Genomic DNA, 24,014 nt, shown 5'->3' on the forward strand with positions numbered 1-24,014 from the left:
AGCCGGGAGAGTCTAAACAGAAAACTGTATCCAGAAAATCCACACATTCCTTTAAACTTATGTTTGAAGTTGTTTTGTTTTTTTTAAATTCCCGTCATGAATTGTCTGAGATCAATCAGTCCGCACTGCTGATCATCTGCCTTGAACCACGCTAAACATAATTCAAAAAATAAATAAGCATAACAAGAATGAAAGAAAAAAACACGAAGCTCGCCGGTTCTCATAATGTTGGGGTTGATAAGGTGTCAATAGTGCAAGGACTTCGTGTGACCCGATGGAGAGGTGGTTACCCTTCCTACACAGGATTCTCCTATACACACACACACACACACACACACACACACGAGTAAGAACCTCCTAAAACTGTGCACTTTCGTATTAACATCACTTATTGGAGATAGACACTGCTTTAACCAAACTTCTTTGGTTAAACAGTCCTATTAATTAAATATAAATTTAAATGCTGGAACTCGGAAGCTTGTTGTAACATAAACCCAATATTTAATAGTACGAATAATAACTAAAGAGAAGCAACAGTTCTTTGTTGATTGTCGGTTTCATGCGTATCGTGCTAGCATGTGTTAAAAGCATTAAACCCCATCCAGTGTCTCGCTCTGGAGATTTTATTACTCATTATGGAGTAGCACAACGTTCATTACAGCAATAAAATTTTATTTTTTGTTAACAATATATGAAAAAATTACGCTATTGTTTCAGTTAGTGCATTTTTAGTTGACATTTGACATCCCAAATGATGGTGCAACAATTCCAGTTCTACAGATCATTGATGCTACGTTATTATCCAACCTACAATTACATGAATTGTAAAATAAACAACAAAATTTTATTTTATAAAATCTCTTTATTTTTATCTGCTTGCAGAATATATCTGCGCACGGGATTTTGGTTGAACAAATTTTTTACACTAGGTGGCGTTAGAGTCAGTTGAAAAAATGTAGAATTTGCTCATGCAAGAAGAGACGAGGTGGGGGGAGACCGATGTTGCTAGTTCTCCCGTTTCTAATTCTTCCTAGTCTCGGGACCATCCCCTCCCCCTTCCCCCATGCCTCTCGGCACACTAACAACCTCATAGAAAGAGAGAGAGAGAGAGTGAAGTGTGTCCTACATTCCTTACTAACGTCAGAAAATTGACGAGTAGTTCGTTTGGTTTCATCCGCCAGTAATAGGCGAGTAGGCCATTATGGTACAATTTGGGGGAAGTCGTCGACATCGGTCTTCAACCTTGGCCACCTTCCACCGAGAATGAAAAACATCTCCCTAGGCGATACCGTAGACGGTTGGCTGATTCCACTTTGGATATCTCTCGCTTAGCCATGTCGAACGTCACTGTCCTTGAATACCAATTAACAAAACAAAACAAAACAAAAAAAAAGTAAAGAGGCCACCGGACGGAATTCAGTATTCGTTCCACTAAAAAAATTCCTTTCAAGAATTTTATCCCTTTACAATTGTTGTAATGGAAACCAAGCGTGTTGTTTTTCGCGACCATACACTCATAGTTGTAAGAAAAACACTGTTAAAGAATATGCCTGTGGTTGCCATCATAATATGCGCATCCATTGTTTATGTTGGAAATCTGTAATTATTGCCATGGAAACAGCTGTCGTTCGGATGCCGTTTATTCAGCAAGGATGGAAAGTTTGTTTTCTTAGGACGGAGGCATTTAAAAGGAAGGACTTTTTGAACTGATCACTTCTCATCATTCAGACAATTATGAAATCGATGATCCACGGGTCGCTGGTTGCTTACGAAATTCGGCACTTCAATGTTTCAGACGTGGTGCATATTTATAAACGTACCGCACCACCCGAAACTGCGTCCATAACCCTTTACGACACGTGGTTGGGTTCCGATGACGTTTTTTTCAAAGTTCATTTCTAAAGACCCTAATGGTAGTTGCGGAACTCTCGAAGAAGGTCTATAAAACCACACAAACAGAGCAGCGTACCACACGGTTTGGAACTTCCGGTTGTCCCCATGCCATCGGTGGAACGGCTCTTCTTCCGTCCTCCATTTCAGAGCTACCGTCATCTTCATCTCCAGACTCCTCTGGAAGTCCTACCGGATCATCTTGATGGGTCTAGAAAAAAAAAAAAATGGTCATGAAAAGTGGTCCTGTTTAGCAAGTAGAAAATTCAGTATTAGACTTAGTGTGGTCATCTCATATCCTCCACTCGTTCACTTACCCTTTCGTCTGTGTTGATGGATACGCTAGCATAATTCGACAATCTTGGCTGTGCGGTGGGCAAAATCATTCCACCTACCGATTGGGGAGACATCTGTGCAGCGGTGAACGCAGGAGAGATATAATGGGAAACACGATCCACAATCTCCTGGAATCTGCTTTCCCAATCAGCTTGCTTGCCACAACCTCCGTGGCCTCCGATTCCTAAAGAAATAACAACAACACTTCTGTCGGTGTGAAATTAATTAGGGAAAGGAGGTAGAAATAATGAAAGAAAGAAAAAAAAGGAGAAAAAAAATGAAAGAAAATAGGCCAACTCTAAACATTAAGTGATAAAATTTCAAAGCATTTATAATTACCATTATAAAGCCTACCGTTTCACTTGGTTAGCATTAATCGTGAATGACAAATATCCAAAATGATAAATAATGCCTATTGTATTATGTTATTATTGTCTCCTATATCTAACCAGTATTTCAACTATGGGTCCAGCGCCACCTTTGTTTGTCACTAGAATCGTTAACAGAACGATAATTCATTGTAAAATTCAACAATCAAATAATATAAAATATAGGAAATGGCGGTGGAAGTCTGTACCCAATCAGATAATGCTCTTTTATGAGAGTAATCATTTCTATGATAATTTTGATGCTAACGTCATGTGCAGGAAGAATATCAATAGCCTTCTACACATACCCGCCACTGAATTGGAAACTTTTAATACTGTGTTGGACCTTAGGGATGCGACTGCCAATACCGATCTTCTTCAATTTCCTGCGCATAGTTTGGTGAGCTATGGATCGTGAACAGCCTTCATTAAATGCTTCAGTCAATTGCTGCATCCAGGAAGTTCTGTTTGTCCTTAGAAACCTTCTCAGATGACAGCGATCTCGTTCCTGACAGACTGTCATAAGACCACGGTTATACCTCCTAGACAAGCAATGTAGGTTATTTTTCCACTGATTAAACACCCCGGCATATCTCACCTTTTGAGAAACCAGTCAAGTCTGCTGTTTTCAAAATCGTAGTTCCAGCCAAACAGACGCCCACAATAAACCCTTTATCGAATTCCGAAAAATTCTTTGTTTTCCCCGTTGTGATCAACACAATTGACGATTACTGACAAGCAGCATTCTTAAATAGTTGCCTAGAAAACGTGGTGACCCACGTGATCAAGTATTTTGCATATACGCCATGTAAGTGAAGTTTGGGTACATCTGCATGAAGGTTTCTGATTTCTCAATCAGTGATGTGAATTTATATGGAGGTTCCCAAGATAACTGTGAGGGAGTAGGAATAAATCAGAGATATTTACATTTCCTACATATGAATTTCCTGAGTAATGTGAATATTGCAGAAGCCCATCTTCTAAGATACAAATGGAATCCAGTGTTACCCACTTCATTTCGAAATTCATGTAATATTCGCTTTTAGAAACTGGAGGAAGTTCTAATCTCCACCATTATTCAATCTCAGATAGCTGGCCCAACACTATCAATGATTTCAACTGTCATCTGGAGAAGAGAGTATCACTAATAATTGTGGCCATCTCATTGTCCCTAATACTATATACACTCAATGGACAGAATATTAGATATACCTACCCAATAGCGTGTCGTTCCTCGTCTATCCCTGAATAACAGCCTGCACTTTCCGAGGCATTGACTCCACCAGATGCGTAATTCCAGCCATGCCTGCTGCAGCATTCTTCACAACTGAACCTAACACCTCGATCCCGGATATATGGATCTGATGTCTCGCTAAAGGCATACGAGAGATCCGATAGCATTTGAATCGGACCTTCGGGGACCACTGAATGGTCCCAAACTCAGACCAGTGTTCTTTGAAATATGCCTGGGTGGGATGGCGCATCGTCCTGCTGAATCAGACCATATGCTGCAGGATGCGTGATGGCCTTGAAAGTGTGTAGGTAATCAGGCTGCACATTCTGGTAGCTTGCAGCGTTTAAGCACCTCGCCAGATATATTAAGAAACGCTGCAAGCTCCCCAAACCATCACAGAGCCACCACCTCCTTGAACAGAGTAGACCAGGCACGACGGGACTATAGCTTCATGCTGTCAAGCCACACCCGCACCTTCCCTTCAGCTCGGTACAACTGACAACGGAATTCATCAGGCCACACGACTCTGATCCACTCTTCAGAGGTTCAGTTTTGATGCTCCCGACACCAGGCGAGACGCAATGCCCCGATTACGAGCTATCAACAGTGGCACACGATTAGTGCGTCGAATCCCCTTAGTCCATGGTAGGCCCGGTACACGGTACCGTTTGCTCGCTGACGATTCTTGGACCTCCGACATTGAAACTGGATGTGCCGCAGATGCCCTGCGGTTGGACTGTACGAGCCTAGACAGTCGACGTCGACCCGGTCATCAATTACATGTGGTCAGTCACAACTTGCTCGCTGGGCAAGTTTGATGCTTGATGGTAGACTTGCGGTAGACCCTGGATACGGTCGCCCTACAGAACCCTAGTGTTCTTACCACTTGGGCAATAGAATGACCCATCTGTCTTGCGCCAATAATACGTCCATGATCAAAGTTGCTAAGATCGCGATATTTACCCATGTTCGTCGATTGCGATATACTGTTGGGAAGCCACAATGCCTGCCCGTTTACCGTCTAAGTTAGGTATGGGCAGTGGTGAGCTATGGAAATTTTAACAAAGGGCTCGCATCATCGAGCAAAAAAAAAAAGGGGGGGCTAACTTAGTCCTTATACTTATTTCGCGACTTTGTAGAGCTTCTGAGAGATATGATAATTCCTGTAGGATATCAATCATTAATGCTAGATCTTTTAAAAATTCCAAATTGAGAAGTCGGTTTAAAAAGCCTTTATATTTATCATTCGGTGCAAAATGCTTGCATAAAGCTGGGTATTTTCTCCACAAAGTAAGAGCCGTTCGTAAGCTGCAAGCTGCCCATCGTGGTCCAAACACACGGCCTATCTTTAAAATTTCAATATCAAGGCCTTTTGCTATTGTATTTAATTCTCGTTGATTTTTTGGTGATTGATGATGAAAAGCATATAATTTATCCATGAATATTTTAAAATGATTTATTTCTTTAATGTTTTTTATCGAATCGTCTAATGCTAATTGTAAACGATGAGCTACATAATGCCAAATCACAACGTTGGGAAATTTTTGTAGAAGTTTGATTGCAACACCTGAATTTGTTTCCTAACATTACACTGGCTCCATCAGAACAAAATGCAATGAGATGAATTTTTATATAGTTATCAGAAAATCCATATGAATTTAAAGTAGCAATTATAGCAGCATGTATACATTCCACGGTGCTATTTTCTAGTTCTACAAGATTCTTAAACAAGACGAACAAGGGGCTCGCAAATTTGAGAAAAATTTAACAAAGGGCTCGCGCGAGCCCCTTATAGCTCACCACTGGGTATAGGTACGTTCACTATGCGTAGGGGGGGGATACCAGTGTCAACTTCCCATCACCCCTATCTCTAATGTTTTGTCCATTGAGCGTATTACTGTCTTATTTTCTCGAGTTAATGGAATGAAAAACCAAATTTCACGGTAGAAATTAAAAAAAAAAAAAACTTTCTGGCAACGGCGCTTGAGATTCACTAACAAGGGAACTACAAAAGAAAATTAACATAATATGTGCATTGGAACCATAACCACAAAATTATCCTCTACAGAAGAAAATTAACATAATATGTGCATTGGAACCATAACCACAAAATTATCCTCTACAGAAGATAATTTTTACGTATTGTGAGTTAATGTCATTAACATCAAAACAATGCCCACCACCACCACCAACAACAACAACAGGATCTGCGTTCCTCATCTCATGAAGCGATAAGAAACGTGGAACTCACACTATCCTGCTAAAAGTCATGGGACACCTTCAGACATAAACAAAGACGTTTTTATCATAAAAAGCAACTCACCACACAGATCCACATACACCAATGGACTTAAGATAATAGCTAGAGCACCAGGGGGAGGCCAAGGAGTTGGTTCCAACATCACAGGCACTATTGGTTTCCGTAGCACATCAGCCAAACTAGCTTCTCTTGAGCACGTCGGAGAAACAGCATATCGTGGGGTAAGACAGCAGAGCACCACCTGTGCGATAAAAGAAAGAAAGTCAGTGTGTAAATGACTGGAAAATAAAGCCGAATTGTATCTGTGACCCTGTCAGAAATGCGCTTACCTTTGCTTTGCTAATTCCTTCGTAAATTCTACCGTAAAGGGGATCTCCACCTCCCATCTGACCGACATCCATCCAACAAGGAAATCCAGCCAATTCCAGCCTTTTACGGAGACTGAGAACCGATTCTTGGGCGTCCCACTGATAGCTGATGAAGACGGGCGGAGCTGGAAGTTCGGGTCCTTCGTGAAAAAAAAAAGAAAAGAAAAAAAATGGAGTTACTAGCATGACTACGCACAGAGAAAGCTAGGAAGAATTATAATTCTTTAAAAAGGTTTAATATGTGACTCCGTGAACTCACCTACTTCGGCAAGAATCCTCTCCGAGACATCCTGCCTTCCCATCTGCTCAAGACACGAAGAGAGTAGATCAATACAGTAACGCGTGCGCCCATTGCTCTCCAACCAGTCGTGAAGGAGTAACGCTCCGGGATAGAGTTCATCCTCAAACCTGCCGATCTCTCTCTCGCTGTAACCTACCAAAATAGAGAAAATAAATGACTATTCGCATTTACCACTACCTTGTTCACACACACACACACACACACCGTTTAACAAGTGTGTCCGAACTTCGTCGATGGAATTAAAGCACTTACCTAATCTTTTTGCTAATGCAATCCAATCCCGACCGGTATTCGCCGACGTTAGCATCTTAGCAGCCCCTCTTAGCCACTGGGGTTCGTCCCTCCCACTGTTGTAATGGGACCAACAAGACTTGACCTCGCCGGCGGGCATAAGAGGATACTCCTCCGTCCAACGAAGCTTGGCGGAGTGAGGTTGAGGCTCGGAACACGCTATGAAATAAGAAACGAGTATCAAATATGGCTCGAGCGACAACGACTTACAGTATTACACACACACACACACACACACACACACACTACACTACTACTACATCTGCCTAACTCTAATGCAAGATCTACTGTTAGAAGTACATTACTACCACAAGGCAAAGGGTTACGGTGTGGAAAGATCGTATTCATTGTACACTATCTTTCTATAAATATAATAATACATTTCCACCATGCTTATGGAAGTGTTCCTACGATATCACCATATTCAAACTCTCTTGGTGAATATGTAATTGCATCCATTATTCCAGTGAATATTTTATCGGATTTTAATGGTGTACTCATGTCATAGGCTTATTGGCTTCTCATATGAATGGTCGAGTGATTCAATATTTTTGTTCACATAGTAGAAGTGTGCTGCTTTGAGAAAATGGCGTGTCCTGGACTAGAGAACCTTAGAGACATAACATGTCAATTGTTATTCTGCAATATCATGCTTTGTGCTTTAATACCAATAGAGTTCCAGGAACTATCGTATCAGGCTAGTTCACAATTTTCCCCACTAAGCACGACCTATTAGTTGATCGTAAGCATGCCGGGGAAACATGCACTAAAGCTACTGCTCTGTGCAGTGAGAAAGGAAACAGAAGCAGGGGTGTATTTACCTGTTAGAGCCATAGATTCGAATTCTGCAATGCAAGAAAGAAAGAAAAAGGTGTTTCAAAGAAAGCTCAACAGGACATAAAAATTATTGTTTTATATCAATTCTAGTTTATAAATATTTTCGGCATTAACAACCGTAATTTTTTTTTTTTTTTTCATAATAAAGAATTAACCGCAACTGGTGCTCATATCAAATCTAACAAACTACACTCTAAAATAACCGTTTGGGATTTAAAAAACATCAGCAAAGTTTGAGACTTGGTTGATCATGGCACGTTAAACCCTTACAGCAATTCTTGAATATTTTTACTAATACGTGAGGGACATAGTTTTATTTTGTAAAGGATATTTAATACCTAGCAAACAGAACAGTAACTGGACAAAAAAAAAAAAAAAATTCAACACCTCATTACATAAAGAAACGATCTCCTCGCACAGTTGGAATTAATAACATTTAATAAAAGCTAATGGCAAATTGTGCTAATTTATCGCTGCGACAGTACGAGTTTAGCATATAATAATAAACTGCTGAATGTTTATTTCAAATGCAGCATTTCCTACTTACCGTCAGGTGGCGCATCTGAGAACTGTTTCTGGGCAAACTCGGTCTTCACTCGGCGATAGTCGCATTCAACAACCTAAAAACCGTCAATTAAATATAGGACAATAAAAACAGAAATTAAACACTTCGTAAAAATGACAGAATATTAAAATACAATGGAAAATGTCTATATACAATGCATATTCTATTTTTAATTTTAATTTCAAGATAAAGAAATATTCATAAATAAATATCTTTTACTTTGCAAAAGCAGTCGACGAAATTTTCTGTCCATAAATTAATATGAACGATGTTAGCGCCACCTTTTCACAAGGAATTAAAGCATATTTCAATGTTATTTCAACTATTACTTATGCTGATTTTCAAGCCTTAATGACTGTCGATTTGAATAATTAACTAAAACTTTCCATCTGGTCAAGGATTCACGAGAAATCTTACTGCTATTAGTTCTGATTTATAGTTATTAATATTCTAGCGGAGAACAAGCAAAAGAGAACATCGAACACAGCAATGTAGGTTAAAAGAAATCGTGCGTGGATTAAGTAAGAGATCTTACCTTTCGTGTTAGGCAGTCATTCAGGGGTAAAAAATGAAGGCAAGAGTTCTCTTGGCATCGGGTGGTATTATGGACTTCGCAAGCTTTGTCGCAGGGACAAGGAACGCATAATCGAAACGATACGCGTTTATACCAATTGTCTCGGATGGCCTCCAATTCGGTCTCCAGTAGATGGCGTACCTGAAAGGAAATGGACATAAAAAAAATCACACATTATTGCATTAGTAATAACAGCAAACTTATTAAAAATATATTTTTGACATAAAAACCATCACGGAATATTATGGAACAAAATAGATTTTAAACTATATGATGTAAAATATAGTATACGTATATTTTCTACTTGTTATAGGTATAGTTGGGAGACATACTTTTGCGCAAACGTGGGGAGATGGAGAACAAAACTCGGTGATATCTTGGGAATCACAGCTGTGTTTTCTAACCACATAAACCTGAAACAATCAAAGAATTTTTATCCCAATAAATTCATGTTTTGTAATCGATTTAATTTCTTTATATTATCGCTATTTTATCTAAATTTAAAGATGTGCAATTGTTCTGAATTTGTTTAATTTAGCATCTACACACATTTTCCGATTTCCCAAAACAGTTAGTAAATTTATTGACTTAATAGGACCCTTACAAACGGTTTTAAATGAATTAGTTAATTAATAGATTTAATTACGTATAATCAATTAATGAAAAAACAAAAAAAATATATAATACGATTATCAATTTAAGTAGAAACTTGAAAAATGAAAAGGCTAATAAATTAACTTAAATTTCAAAAATTAAATTATTATTAATAGCGAAGGAGAAGATCGTTAAAAAGAATTTAAAACAGCTGCAAAAGATTTAAAATTATGGAAGAAATTGTTTGATTATTAATTTTATAAGTTAATGTTTATGTCCGCATATTGTTCAATATGGTACTGAGTACAATTAATTTTAACCATATTAAGAAAATGTAAATACGTTTTAGCACAACTGCCAAAATTCTCTTGATTGTAAGCTACATCTCTGTGAAGAAATAGTTATGGGGAAATGTTCTCCTACCTGTATACGCGCATAAGACAATGGATTGCTCTTCAGTATCATCTCGTGGTTGTAATCGATGTATATTCTTCCTTCGCCGTGAAATACTGAGGGATTCCTCCTCCAGCTGTGTTTCCCAGACCAACGATAGATCCTTGCTAAAAGTCGGGTAAATAGTCCCACTACAAGAACGAAAAACATTCAGCTAATGGGTGCTGTGTTGTAGGCTTTCTTAAAAATGTTTATAAAAGCTAAATGGATATAAAAGAAAGTGAATCTCTCTCTCTCTCTCTCTCTCTCTCTCTCTCTCTCTCTATTTCATTACGATTTAAACAGTCGATATGCTCAGTATTATAAGACAATTATATTCATAATTTGAACATAGTAATCCAGATAAAATCTACACAACCAGAACTTTAAAGGATAAAAAAAGTCTTTTGAAAAGAGCCGTCATTTGAATCCAATGTTAACCCATTGCATGGTCAAAGGCATGCCCCAAGCCCAGGCAGCAAAAAATTAGTAAAGGGTCCTTTTATTTTCAAAGTATGAAATATTAAGTTAATGTTATTCATTCAGCCTAAATAATTTAAATATTACTTTTACTATCATAAATCTAAAGAACGTACTATGTAGTCGTTCTACAGTATCAGGTAATTACTGCAAAGACCTACGTAAGAACTTCCTGGTTATAGGATTAAGAATAAATTACAAGGAAGTTTTATGGTATGGGGAAAATAGCTTAAAATATAGTAATCAAAACACGCATACTAAGTCTTAAGTATTCAACTAAGTAAGCAAGGAAATTGCTTGACCATAAAGGGGAAATGGGACCTTCATTGTTGAATTATGCCCAAATATGTTAGGGTTCTTTTCTTTGCAGAGACCAGATAAAAAAAGTCGTAATATTATTGCGATCTTCCACTTTAAATACGCGATAAAAATAATACTACTTTATCTAATGTGAGAAAGACTAAATAGAGTTAATGCACTCGTAAATGTAATCCAAGATTCAAAAAAATCATAACTTAGCTACTACCTTAATAACAATACTTATGAAAGCACCTCGCTATTTATGAATATAATACATCATTTTATTTATGACTTTACACATAAATACTTCGCTATTTTATCCACGTGGCACGTGCTTGTGTGTTTTCATGGGATGCAAGAGTCACTAATCAAACAACATAAATTAGTCTTTCTAAAAGCATACGAAACAACTCCATTGGCAACTGTTTAGTGAAATATTTACTATAAAACGTTGTCAAAAAATATTCATCGCAAAAAAATACCGCTTGTTAAAGCAGCTCATAAAATAGTTCGATATGCCGACTGTGATGTTGTAACTGATCTTACTCGTATTTACAGGTCCATGAAAATAAAGTTTATTCTCATGTTGTATGTAATCCTATTATTTCTACCCAATGGCGGATCCGAACTTTACTTTTCAACGAAACCATTGAAATATGGACAACTGAAAAATATTCATTGAAGTTCTTATGGTTTCTTATTTGATTAACATAATTGGCTTTAATTTTTTGTATTAATAACATTTTCCAAAGTTTTAATTTTTTTTTTTTTTTTAAAAATCAAAATCAGCTAATAATAGTCAATCAAAGATAGCTGGTCCAAGACTATCACTAATTTAGCGGCATCCGATGAAGAGATGACTAAGAAATGTCGCCATCTCATGATCCTAACCTTAACGCGATATGTTATTTTATGGGGTTTCTGGGAGTAAAAACTCGCTTGCCCATGCCAGAGATCGACTAACTAAGGAATCGGTTGAAGAAAGACTTAGAAAAAGTCCTCCAGTCGACGACTAGAACTGGACTAAGATCTTTCTTCGGGCGACCCAGCGCTAAAGAAGTAAACGGCATTTCCATTGAACTACACAGGCCTTTTACTTTTAATTTTATTATAATTCAAGTAAAAAAAAAAAACTATAAGTGTAAGAAGGGAATCCAACTTTATACATTGGCATATTCTAGAAGCACATCCATCTCTCTCTCTCTCTCTCTCTCTCTCTCTCTCTCTCTCTCTTTATTATTAATAATAAAGACAAAACATTATGTCCTTTCTAGACAGGATTAATTTCACATTGGTCTTCGAATGCATTCTACACTCCCTCTTTGCTTCCATGTTTCTAATTTCACCCATAAATATATAAAGACCATTAAATGCACTATCTGAATTTAACGTTGTTTTTTTTTTTACTGGTTTACTCTCTTTCAGATTTGCATAGTTTCGGGTTAAAAAAATTGCACATTACTTTCAGCCCGTTCCTTGAATCCAAATCTTCTACAAGTCGTTGATACCACTTTATTTCTAGGTAGCAACGTTTCATGCGGTACAACCGATACTTATGTCGTCTATGACGTAATTGTAACTCCAGTAATACGCATTTTTCGTCATCTATGAGATCAGCATCAATTTCTTTTTTTTTCTCCCAAGAAATCAGTTCGTAAGAATCTAAATTGTTCTTTTGATCATTGATTATTTCTTTCGATGGTGAGTTCAACATCATTTCAATATAGAATATAATATTGTAATAACTACCAATTAATAATAATAATAATAATAAATCACATAAATATACATGTAACATAAATGTTAACATGATACAGATACTACTATTTATGTTTCCAACTAGATAATCTTGAGTTGTATTTTTAGATAAGTCAAGATTCCTTGGCTCTATTTATTAACTGATAAACTTAACAGCAGCACAAAACCATCCCCTGATTCTACAGAAAGTTATTAAACTTACTATATAAAAACAAATTATAAAACAAATCTTGTGTTTCATTTCCTTTTGTATTGAGATTTCTAGTTTATATTTTTACTTTAGACTTTTAACCCATCCCCGCAGACACATCAATCAGCAATAACTTGCCTGGAAGCAACGGAACAAACTCCACCACCAGAACCAAGCATTTCGACAAGGAATCAGGGCAAAGGTTATTAGTCTGCTCTGATTCGGTAAGCCAAGGAACAAAGTGAGGCTTCGTCACACCATCCTGGAATTCCACTGGCTCCTAAATAAATAAAAAAGCATTTTAGTCAAATTCAGTGCTGAAAAAAAAAAACGTTTCTAGGAAGTATTAATTTAACATTTCTCATTTATTAATATTTTAAGTTCTATCTGAAAAACATAATAATTTAAATATTGATAACATATTCCCTATGCTCGTATTTCACTGCCGTGCAGATGTTTATACTTTTACGCATAATCTCTTATAGAAACAAAATGACATGCGCCAATAGTGGTTTTATATCCTTACCCAAATAAATTACAAGCAAGAAACATCTAAATTAAGACTAGCCAGGTGGAGAAGCCGGTTATGGAGGTGCAGACTTCAATCAGCACGCACCTCCATAACCAGAGCTACTATACATGCTGCTGTTAAAAAATTAACTTAGGAACATTTCAATTTTAATTTAGGAACATTGATCTCCGAATTTTCTTATTCGACTTGTTTAAAATTCATTTGGTTTTATAAATACTTATAGCTGTTTCATTACTTATAGAGAATTATAGCTGTTTCAATCAGTTACTGTTGTTTGAATGTTGTAGTCAGCTCTAATTTTAATCTTTTTTTTTCCTGGTACAGCTTATATACAGTAATTCTTTCTTGGTGTTGCGTAGGCCGATTTCGTACACATTTCAATACGAATTCAAGCTACAGGATTCTAAGAAACGGTGTCATTCATTTACTTAAATATAAAGAGCTTCATTTCGGCGATATAAACATTATTCAAATTAAGGGGATATTAAATCCCACATTGTTTTAAAACCGAATCAGAAACTCAAAGGTTAGAATCAGAGAGTTTCATGCCGAATATAGTAAACTATAAAGTATCGGCGATCACTAGCGTGAGCTAATGCAAGTGACCCTAGTACGTAGTACAATACCGGAGAACTCGCAGCAAAGTCGGTAAAGTTCTGATCGCTATTCTTGGTATTTTCCATGATGTAAAACACATTTCCTAGGAAATGTATGCTGTTATTGCATTATGGCGGAAGGTCACTAACCAGACCGGTTTCAGCCCTTTTTGAGGCTTCATCAGTGAGTAGCTAGACCTAATACCAAAGTGTATAGCGAAAAGAACTTATATACTCTGCTATACGAGTTTCCGAAGAAGGTGCAACCATTAAGTTACTTAAATATAAAGAGCCAACAGGCTTCATTTCGGTGATATAAACATTATTTAAATTAAGGGGATATTAAATCCACATTATTTTCGGCTATATTCTGCATGAAACTCTCTGATTCTAATCTTTGAGTTTCTTATTCGGCTTTAAAACAATGTGGGATTTAATATCCCCTTGATTTAAATAAATGGCGTCATTCATTTTTTGCAATGTTCCTAACAACCACAAATGGCGCAGATTCTCAGTATAAATAAATACAAACACAGATTTGCATTAATCTTAAAAAAAAAAAAAAAGATAAACACCTTGGTGATATCAATTTCGGAAACAATATCAGCGGCATCCAAAATCCTCAGGAGAGCCATTTTGTGGTGGAAAGCATTAGGCCATAACTTCTCCAGGAAGTTACCATGAACAATACCATCGCTAATGAGGTGGCTCTCGGAATCTGCTTGAACCTCCGTGTCTGAAGTATTTTCATCGGCATGAAGAACTCGCTGGGAAGCCATAACGGGAAAAAAAAAGTAAAGTAAACAGTTTGTTAAATACGGCAAAAAATGAAGACATTTCTAGCAATCTCGCTAATTATATTATCCGTACTAAACAGACCGCTTACCCTCTGCCCGTAGACGTCGAACAGACGATAGATGTAGTCAATAAACCACTGTGGTTTCAAAACCACCTCTCCACATCTTTCGGCTTCTCTGTCGTCTACAATCTCGGATCCAAGATGCCAGATCTTTCCCTGATGGTGATAGAAATGAATCATGGACCTGAATTCTTCTTCTGATTCTATTCCTTCTAATCGAGCTACTTCAGAAAGCTATAGAAACAGAAAGAGTCAAAAATTAAAATAAGACTGAACCTGCATCTAACTAACACTTAAAACAAGACACTACTCTTTCAACAACCATCCATTCTTCCCGTTTTTGAAGTTGAGGTCTGTTATTTAAAGTAATTTTCTTTACTTTGTGTCTTTGTTTTGTTCTTTGTGTGTGTGTCTGTGTGTGTGTGTGTTTTGTTTATTGCATTTTCTTTTTTCTTTTCTGTTTAATTTCCTGTTTTATTTTATTTATTTATTTTTTTATTTTTCTGTTTTATTTTTCAGTCATTTTCCCATTTATTTATTATTTAGCTGTTTCGTTGTCTTCTTTATAACTATTTAGTCTTCATTATTTCTTTCTTGTCTTTTATTTTGTTTACTTATTTATTTATTGCGATTTTCTATTTCATTATTTTCTTATTTATTTAATTTAATATCTTTCTTTTATCTTTTATTTGTCACGTTTCTTCTTATTTATTGTTTCTTTATTATCCTGTTCTTTTCGCATTATTCTTTTTTTTTTCATTTTAATTAGCTTCGAATAAGGCTCACGTCGTAATGGTTGCCTTGGTGATGGTCACACACCGGCGATCAATATAATCTACAACCAGTTTCTACATAATATATGATTAATTTTGTTCCACTTCGTTAAGTGTTAATGTAAGACAAGAACCAACATAGAGTTGCAGAAAGAGATACATTACTTTAATAAAAATAAATAAATAAGAGAACATAAAAAATACTAAAATAAAATGATAATTATTTCTTAATGCCTTGTTAGGGAACAACATGGTTATATAGTATTTCATGAAATTTCAAGACGCACAGAAGAAATTAAAATGTATAAATATTTATTTGTACATTTTTTTACAAAAAAAAAAAAAAAGGGTTTAAAATTTTAAATGAACAACATATACTCGTCCATTTTTATTCTTCGAAAATTAAGATTTCTAAGGATATCAGTAAGGAAGATACAGTGACTCCATCTGGTGATCGTAAAGTGAAATAATGAAATTGTAATATCAATAACAGAAAATAAAAATATAACATTGGTTTCATCTTTATTCCACTTAATTGTTGAATAAATTCGATAACAAAGCGAAGCAAAACCCATTTGAAAGTGATCACTTGAACACTTCTCACGTTAAAGTTTATGAATAAAGTTATTAATACAATTTTATAAATATTTTACTGTACATATAGAAATATATTTATAGTAGTAAAAAACTTGAATAAATGCTATCGTTTCCTTTTAAAGGACACCGTTTTTGTTTTTTTTTTATTTGACACAGATGCTTGTTTCTGGTTCTTATGGACATATTTAAACTTTTTGTTTCGCTTATCTGTGAATGATTCTGGATTGCTATGAGTTGGTGGTTTGGATTCCTTATACACATCACGACAACCACAGGTTTCAAAGTATCGCATATTTATGGTTTGGCATTTAAAATTGATCGATCACACATACATACACGCGCGTGCATGTATAAATCATAGAATATCCGTTCATGTGCGATATAATATACTGGTGGTGAATAGGATGAAGCCATGTTGCATTGGACAATGTCCCTATAGTAATAACGTGTTTTCAGTTCTTTATATGTCCCAAGGTCTCTCTCTCTCTCTCTTCAGTTTGTTATCATGTCGGATATGTAAAAGCTCCAGGTGGCTTTAACACATCGATTATCATGTTTAAATGTTACGTCGATTATTGATTGCAGTCATGTTATTTCATGTCCGTTTTGTTCCATAGTCCCGATCGAAACAGTATTTCATAACCTGTGTTTAGAACACGTGATAATAGACACGCACGCAGACAGCGCAATGCTTTGCTCCGTCCGTGTGTGGGGTGGCGCGGGGGGGGGGGGGCATCATCTTCTATTGTTCCCAGAAAATCATTTTTTCCATTTTATATTGCACTGTTTCGTAATCTGTCTACTTTGTAGTCAGTGCACAGAATGCGTGTGTTGTTATTACGTATCTGAAGGTGTATTCACATAATGTATTAAACTATTTTTATGTAAATTAGGGCCGATGTGTTTAAATCGATACAGTTTTCCCTGCAACTATTCTAGTCTATTTTGCAGATTACCATTCAGGTGAAATCCTAGATATCGCTCAGTACTGATCTGAGCAATAGGTTTTAATGGAATTGGTATCTTGTAGGCTATCCTCATGGGCTCACTTTAGTGAGTACGGACGTGGCAAATCCGAGGTACCTGATGCTGGACCATGCCTTACTTCATGTAATATACATATGTTATATTATCTGTAGACTGGTCCTCTCCCCTTCTTTCTTTGCTTTTTCTTTCTCTTCTTGCTCCTTACCCCAATGCTATTAGAGTATTCGAGGGCTAGGGGTGAATCTTTTCTATCTTGCTATATCATTTCGCCTATTGCAGTCACTGAAGGGGACAAGTTAGCCTCAATAGGTGCCGGTCCCAAGCCCGGATAAATGGCAAAGGTTAACGTCAGGAAGGGCATCCGGTCATTAAACTTCACTGCCAGCTCTAGCTATGATCAAATGAGTCGAAAAGAAAGTGTGCCAAGGGCTAGGGCGTACCCCTTAAGCGACGAGCTGCCACATTGCCCCACAGCTGCGAGAAGTGGACGAGGACTACCGCATCAAGGGCGGGTGCGGTTAAAGAAGCGAGCCCAGCAGGTGGAGAGAAGGTTGCGAGTGGGAACGTTGAATGTTGAAAGCATGACTGGAAGGGGAAGAGAAGTGGAAGACATGATGAGGAAGTTGGACATTTTATGCGTGCAGGAGACAAAGTGGAAGGGGAAAAGGCGAAGGGACTAGGAGACCGGTATAAATTGTTCTACTCTGGAGCGAATAAAGAGGGAAGAAATGGTGTCGGAATTGTGGTGTGTGGCAGAATGAAGAGCGAAGTACTGGAAGTGGGTAGGAGGAACGACAGGATCATGGGAATGAAACTGGATCTTGGAGAAGATCTGGCAATTGTGAACTCTTTTTCTGTAAGAGGGAAGAGCATTTTGATAACATTCAGAAGTGGAAACAATAGTTCACAGATTGACTACCTTTTGACTAGAAGAAAGCATCTTAAGGCAGTAACAAATTGTAAGATAATCCCAATAGATCAGGTGGCGCAGCAACACCGGCTGCTGTGCGCAGACTTTAAAATAAAGTCGAAGATAGAAACCTTTGGAAGCGATGAGAGGAAGACAATTAAGTGGTTTCGCTTAAAAGAAGAGAATGTAAGGAACCGTTTTAGGGAGAGGATGTTAGAGAGGATTTCGGATAGGCTAGAAAGTGTAGAAGACTGGTGGATACATAATTTCAAAGTAATTCTAAGCTGTGCAATTGAGGTGCTTGGTGAAACATCCGGAAAGATTAGAGAACAAAAGGAGAATTGATGGTGAAAAAATAATGTACAAGATGCTAAGAGGAAGGCAAAGCAGAAGTGGGACGAGTCAAGAGTGGAAGAGGACAGAGAGGAGTACAGAGAAAAAAAGCGAGAAGCCAAGAGAGTTGTTGCACAGGCGAAGGCCATGGCGTATCAAGACCTTTATGATCAATTAGAAACAAAGGAAGGAGAAGTACAGAGAAAGATTTATTGATTGGCAAAAATGCAAAAATAAGACACAAAAGGACATCGTATATGTGAAGCAGATCAAATACTCTGGAGGAAGGATATTAACACGTTCATTGCCAATCACGCGATATCGCGCGATGCGAGTTCTCACCAAACGGTCGATCACGCGTTATCGCGTGGATGTCGCTAACTAAATAAAAAAGTAAAATAAATTTGGCCACCACACGAAATTCCAATTTTCAGCTTGGCAATGAAAGTGTTAAGGAAGGATGTGGATATAAGAAACAGATGGAGAATATAATTTGAAGGGCTTTTGAATGAAGAAAATGCAAGGACTCACAGAGAAGATGGGGAGCCTAATGAGGGGATGGTGCAGAACATTAGTAAAGTGGAAGTGAAGGAGGCCATAAAGAGGATGAAGAATGGAAAATCGGTGGGCCCCTGACAGGATCCCAGTGGAGGCTTGGAAAGCACTGGGGTAAGAGGGAATTGACCTGGTGTGGGACCTGTTAATAAAAGTTTGTCAACAGTCAAATATGTCCGAGGAATGGAGGGGAAAATACTCTTGTCCCCATCTACAAGACTAAAGGGGTGGCACAAACAGTAAGAATTATAGAGGAATAAAGTTGATGTCCCACACAATGAAAATCCTAGAAAGGGTTCTTGATGGCAGACCGAGGAAGGAGGTGGAGATTGCAATGGAGAATTTGGCTTCATGCCTGGTCGATCGGCCACAGATGCTATCTTTGGGGTACGACAGATGATGGAAAAGTTTCGAGAGAAGCAACGGGAGCTACACCTGGTATTTATTCATCTGGAGAAAGCGTATGATAGAGTGTCAAGACAAGAAGTCTGGAGGTGTCTGAGGGAGAAGAAGGTACCGGAGAAATATGTCAAGTTGGTGCAGGAGATGTACAGAAATGTGAAGACAAGAGTTCGAACCTGCCTGGGAGAGACAGAAGTTTTCCAGTGACAGTTGGCTTGCATCAAGGGTCAGCATTAAGTCTGTTCCTGTTTAATATTGTGATGGAGGTGGTGACGGAGGAGGTGAGAGAAGACGCGCCTTGGACTATGTTGTATGCAGATGACATCGTGCTGTGTGCAGAATCAAGAGAAGAAGTGCAGCTAAACTGGAAAGTTGGAGGAAAGTACTGGAAGAGAGAGGTATGCGACTGAGCAGAAGTAAGACAGAGTATATGTGTTGCAAAGTGGATGGCAGCCAGGAGACAGATCTAGAGCTGGAAGGAAATGTCATCAGGAAGGTCAGTGACTTTAGATACGTAGGTTCAACAATGAAAGAGGATGGTGAGGCTGAGAAGGAAGTCGGATGCAGGATTGAGGAACTGGAGAGAGATGGCTGAAGTGCTATGTGATAAGAGGGTACCGATCAATTCTTAAAGGCAAAATCTACAGCACAGTAGTGAGACCAGCTATGACGTATGCTATGGAAACTATAGCCCTGAGGGAAAATAACATCAGCAGGATGGAGGTAGCGGAGATGAGAATGTTTAGGTGGATGTGCGGTGTGACCAGAAAGGATCGTCTGAGAAATGACTACGTGAAGGGAACAGTGAAAGTTACGAACTTAGGAGCAAAGATACAAGAGGCAAGGTTGAGATGGTTTGGTCATGTGATGAGGAGGGAGGAAGAGTATGTGGGAAGAAAGGTCATGCAGATGGATGTGCAGGGGAAGAGGAAGCGCGGACGGCCAAAGAAGAGATGGAGGGAGTTGGTGGAAGAGGACTTGAGGATGAAGAAATTGGATGTGGCTACAGCCCAAGACAGGAGGTTGTGGAGGAGACCCACAAACAGCGACCCTACTTAAGTGGGAAAAGCTGCAGAAGAAGAAGAAGGTATCTTGTACAGGCTGATAGTTTTCAAATATCATTGACTTTGTTTTGTTTTGTTTTTCCGGATGATGTTTTCAGTTAGCTAGTGGCTAGACTAATGTTTCTGTAGGCTGTGTTTCTTTGTTGACTTCATAATAGATGTGCAATGGTCATATCGCGGAAGTTATGATTTCAGTTTCTAGGAAACAATAATGCATGGAGAAAAGAGACAACTTCCTTACTTTGTTAATATCAGCCTGGAAAACTTCTCGCTCCAACAACCTCTCTAGAGCCCTCTCGAATGCGATCCACTTGAGAGGAATCTCCATTCCTACGTGAGCCTGCTGAAACGCCACATCTTCCAGCTGCTTCCTCAGATCTCGTATAGCAGTTTCGTCATCCTCAGTATTCTCACCACTAACAACGAAATAGGAGGGAAGGACGTGTTGATAATACGGTTTGTTCTGAAGACTCTCTTTGATTCTGTTAAATTTGTGTTCCACCTACAAATAAAAGAAAAATCACAGCATTGAGCAATTTGCAAGCATTGACCTCCTTTTAGTTTTAGTTTAGTTTAGAGATTTAAAACGACTATATTCTTTGATAGAACTGACCATAGATTTCCTTATTTCAGGATCAGGATCCAAAGGTTCCCTTAAGGTGCCAACGATAACCACGGTAGGATAGAGGATAGAACCAGGAACTTGGACGTGGCCTGAAGGTCTTCGTAGGTCCTCTTCACTACTCGTGTGAGAAACTATAGTGTGAATCGCAGAGAGCCAGAGATGAAGGAAACATAAGGCAGATAAGTGACTGGCTGGAGGTACTTCCATCTGCAATCAGAGGACATTCTTAGAAACCCAAAGAGCTCATTAAAAACTGCACTATAAACAAAGGAACGTATACTCACCCCAATGCAACCTGGACTTAGAGGTACTGGTGAATCAAGGTCCCTGTTCAGGTCAAACACTAGGACATAAATGGCTTGAGGGGAGAGGAACAGCTAATGAAGTAAAAATCAATTTCGTTTAGTGAAAATAATGCTTTCCCAATGAAAGGCGCTTGAATGTCCCACGTAGAATATCAACAAATACTTAAAGCTCACCTGGTGAAGGATGAAAAACTTCGGATGGCCGCTGAAATTCCACAAACTAAAAGTCACCATTGACTTTCCAGGTCCATTTTTCTCACTCTCTTTCTTCTCCCAATCTTGAGTGCTGTCTGCTTCACGGAGCATTGTCTCCACCAGTTCCACCACCCTATGAGGTAGATCATCTGGAATTTCTTCGTTCTTTGAAGACTTCGAATCGATAACATCTCTCTGGAACTTAAAAGATATTTCAGGGTATAAACTTTGCTCAAGTTCAAAGATGCTTTGTAAAATTCTTGATTTGTATTAAGCGAACTTGCTGAAAACCTTACCATGTGCTTAATTGACCCATTTTCCTGCTCTTTGACACTTGACCGAGTTGCCGGAGCAATCTTTGAGATGCTGGATTGCAATCGAAAAGCACTTCTCACCAACGGAGTCCTCTTGCGTTCTTCTTGCTTCTTTTTCTTTTGAACCATCAACTCTCGGACCACATTCGTTGCAATTGCATAAAAATAATCCTCTTCCGTTCCTTCATCTGCTCAATACGTTAAAAAGAACACAAAAGAAAATAGGCATGAACAACGAAGAAAAACAAATAGAATACTGGTGTATAAATACGCCAAGTTTCATATAATATATTGCGTGAATGCTAACATGCTAATTTGATCTACATCAGAACAAAAGACAGAGAATTGATTAACTCGGCAGCTGAATTTTGCATAAGTGAAATACAGTGCATGCCAAAAATTGAAGTGCAACCTGGGCTGATTTTTTGGGAATGTTAAGGATATCATCCCGTTTGCTAAAGGAATGTTCAGCCGAACTGGCCACGCCTTTCACGTTTGTATAACTTGAGTCTCAGCTCAGGAATGATATCACAGGAATGGAAGGAATGTATGATAGTAGGATGCTATACTCTGCAAGGAACAGCATGAGTTTACTAAAGGAAGGTCATGTTTTAGCAATTTGCTCAGATTTTATAACAATGTTACGGTCGAGTGGGATAAAGGAAATGGATACACTATGATAATGTTGGATTTTTCTAAGGCATTTGATAGGATACCACACGAAACGCTCTTACGTAAACTAAAGAATATGGGACCGGAATATAAACTCTTGACATGGATCAGAGGATGGTTGATAGACAGATATGAAAAAGTGGTATACACTGGATGGAAATCTACCAGATTTAAGGTAAGCAGAAGTGTACCTCAGAGTTCAGTCCTTGGGCCATTATTGTTCAATCTATACATTAATGACATCAAGCAGGATCTATCATCAGATTTGCAATTGTTTGCTGCTGATGCGAAGATAGGCAGGGCAATCAGGGATGCTACTGATATTCAGCAATTAGAAAATGATTTGAATAGGCTGGAAATCTGGACAAACGAAAATGGTTGTCAGTTTAATGTTAGTAAGTGTAAAGTAATGCACTTTGGCGTGATTAGAGATCCAGCGGCATATTATATTAGCGGGGTTATGCTACAAGAAACTGAAGAGACAAGGATCTTATTGTGGAGAGTATTGGTGGATAGGAATTTAAAGTTCAAAGGTCACATAGCAAAAGTTGCAAATACAACTCAGAGGATAATTGCGAACCTTGACATGTAAGGATAAGGAAGTCATTTTGCCTCTTTATAAGGCTTTGATAAGACCACACCTGGATTACTGTGCGCAGATTTGGTCTCCCGGGTTCCAAGGGGATGAAGAAGCTGTGGAAAGGGTGCAAAGAAGAGTTACAAAGATTATATCTGGATTATGGGATTTAGATTATGAGGACAGATTGCGAGTATGTGGATTACAGACTCTGATTAACAGGAGAAAGAGGGGTGATATGATTGAGGTCTATAAACTTTTGAATGGGTTTATGGAATATCAACTGATGAAATTTTTCATTATGTGGAAGGTGGAGAGAGAACACGAGGAAGAATCAACGGAAGTTAAATTTATTTGCTGTCAAGAAAGGGGTAAGAGCTAGGTTTTATTACTAGAGAACAGCGAGTGAATGGAATAACTTCCCCTTAGGGGTAGTGAGTGCATCTAGCGTGAATGATATTTAAGAGAAGTTATGACAGCTGGGTTGGGTGATTTATAGCCTCACTCGATGAGTCCTTGACTCCTTGGAAATCTCAAATAATAATAATAATATTTGGCTCATTTAGAAATCTTAGTCGCGTGTACATTAAAAAATTCTCTTATAATAAATCATGTACAACGATAAAAAATAACAAACGCACAAAAACATTTATGTAAAAAAAATAAATAACATAAAAAATAAAATAAAATAATTTTTAAAAAATAGAAAAATCCTTAGACTGCTCACGATGCTAATTACTAATGTGCTACTGGTTCACAACCTTTAGGGGATGGTTAGATTGAAAACGAAAGTTACGGTCTATCTTCTGTTATTTCTCGGTAAAACACGCATTTCTGCGGTCTATCTTCTGTTATTTCTAGCTTAAACACGCATTTCTGTTATTAATTCTTTACTTTCAATTCGCTAAAAAGACATCCAGATGTTAATATTTCGAGTTTT

General features: G+C 37.9%; 1 protein-coding gene across 1 annotated transcript in view; it reads right to left on the minus strand.

The window, feature by feature from the left end:
* Positions 1 to 1,939: 1,939 nt before the first annotated feature.
* LOC150098620 (uncharacterized) overlaps positions 1,940 to 24,014 on the minus strand; it is a 29,501-nt gene continuing 7,426 nt past the window's right edge. Inside the window, exons 5-21 of the mRNA XM_090405290.1 lie at positions 21,808 to 22,013; positions 21,491 to 21,712; positions 21,296 to 21,388; positions 21,000 to 21,218; positions 20,628 to 20,888; positions 14,793 to 14,999; positions 14,586 to 14,673; positions 10,042 to 10,202; positions 9,357 to 9,437; positions 8,986 to 9,165; positions 8,433 to 8,505; positions 7,010 to 7,207; positions 6,716 to 6,889; positions 6,418 to 6,596; positions 6,152 to 6,329; positions 2,208 to 2,410; positions 1,940 to 2,101 (exon numbers count right to left, since the gene is read on the minus strand). Of these exons, the coding sequence (XP_090261416.1) occupies positions 1,940 to 2,101; positions 2,208 to 2,410; positions 6,152 to 6,329; positions 6,418 to 6,596; positions 6,716 to 6,889; positions 7,010 to 7,207; positions 8,433 to 8,505; positions 8,986 to 9,165; positions 9,357 to 9,437; positions 10,042 to 10,202; positions 14,586 to 14,673; positions 14,793 to 14,999; positions 20,628 to 20,888; positions 21,000 to 21,218; positions 21,296 to 21,388; positions 21,491 to 21,712; positions 21,808 to 22,013 (2,885 nt within the window). The remainder of the gene's footprint in view (positions 2,102 to 2,207; positions 2,411 to 6,151; positions 6,330 to 6,417; positions 6,597 to 6,715; positions 6,890 to 7,009; positions 7,208 to 8,432; positions 8,506 to 8,985; positions 9,166 to 9,356; positions 9,438 to 10,041; positions 10,203 to 14,585; positions 14,674 to 14,792; positions 15,000 to 20,627; positions 20,889 to 20,999; positions 21,219 to 21,295; positions 21,389 to 21,490; positions 21,713 to 21,807; positions 22,014 to 24,014) is intronic.

Source organism: Typopeltis vanoorti, chromosome 15 (genome assembly GCF_054136105.1).
Source record: "Typopeltis vanoorti isolate ZY-2024b chromosome 15, IOZ_Tvanoo_1.0, whole genome shotgun sequence".
Lineage (NCBI taxonomy): Eukaryota > Metazoa > Arthropoda > Arachnida > Uropygi > Thelyphonidae > Typopeltis > Typopeltis vanoorti.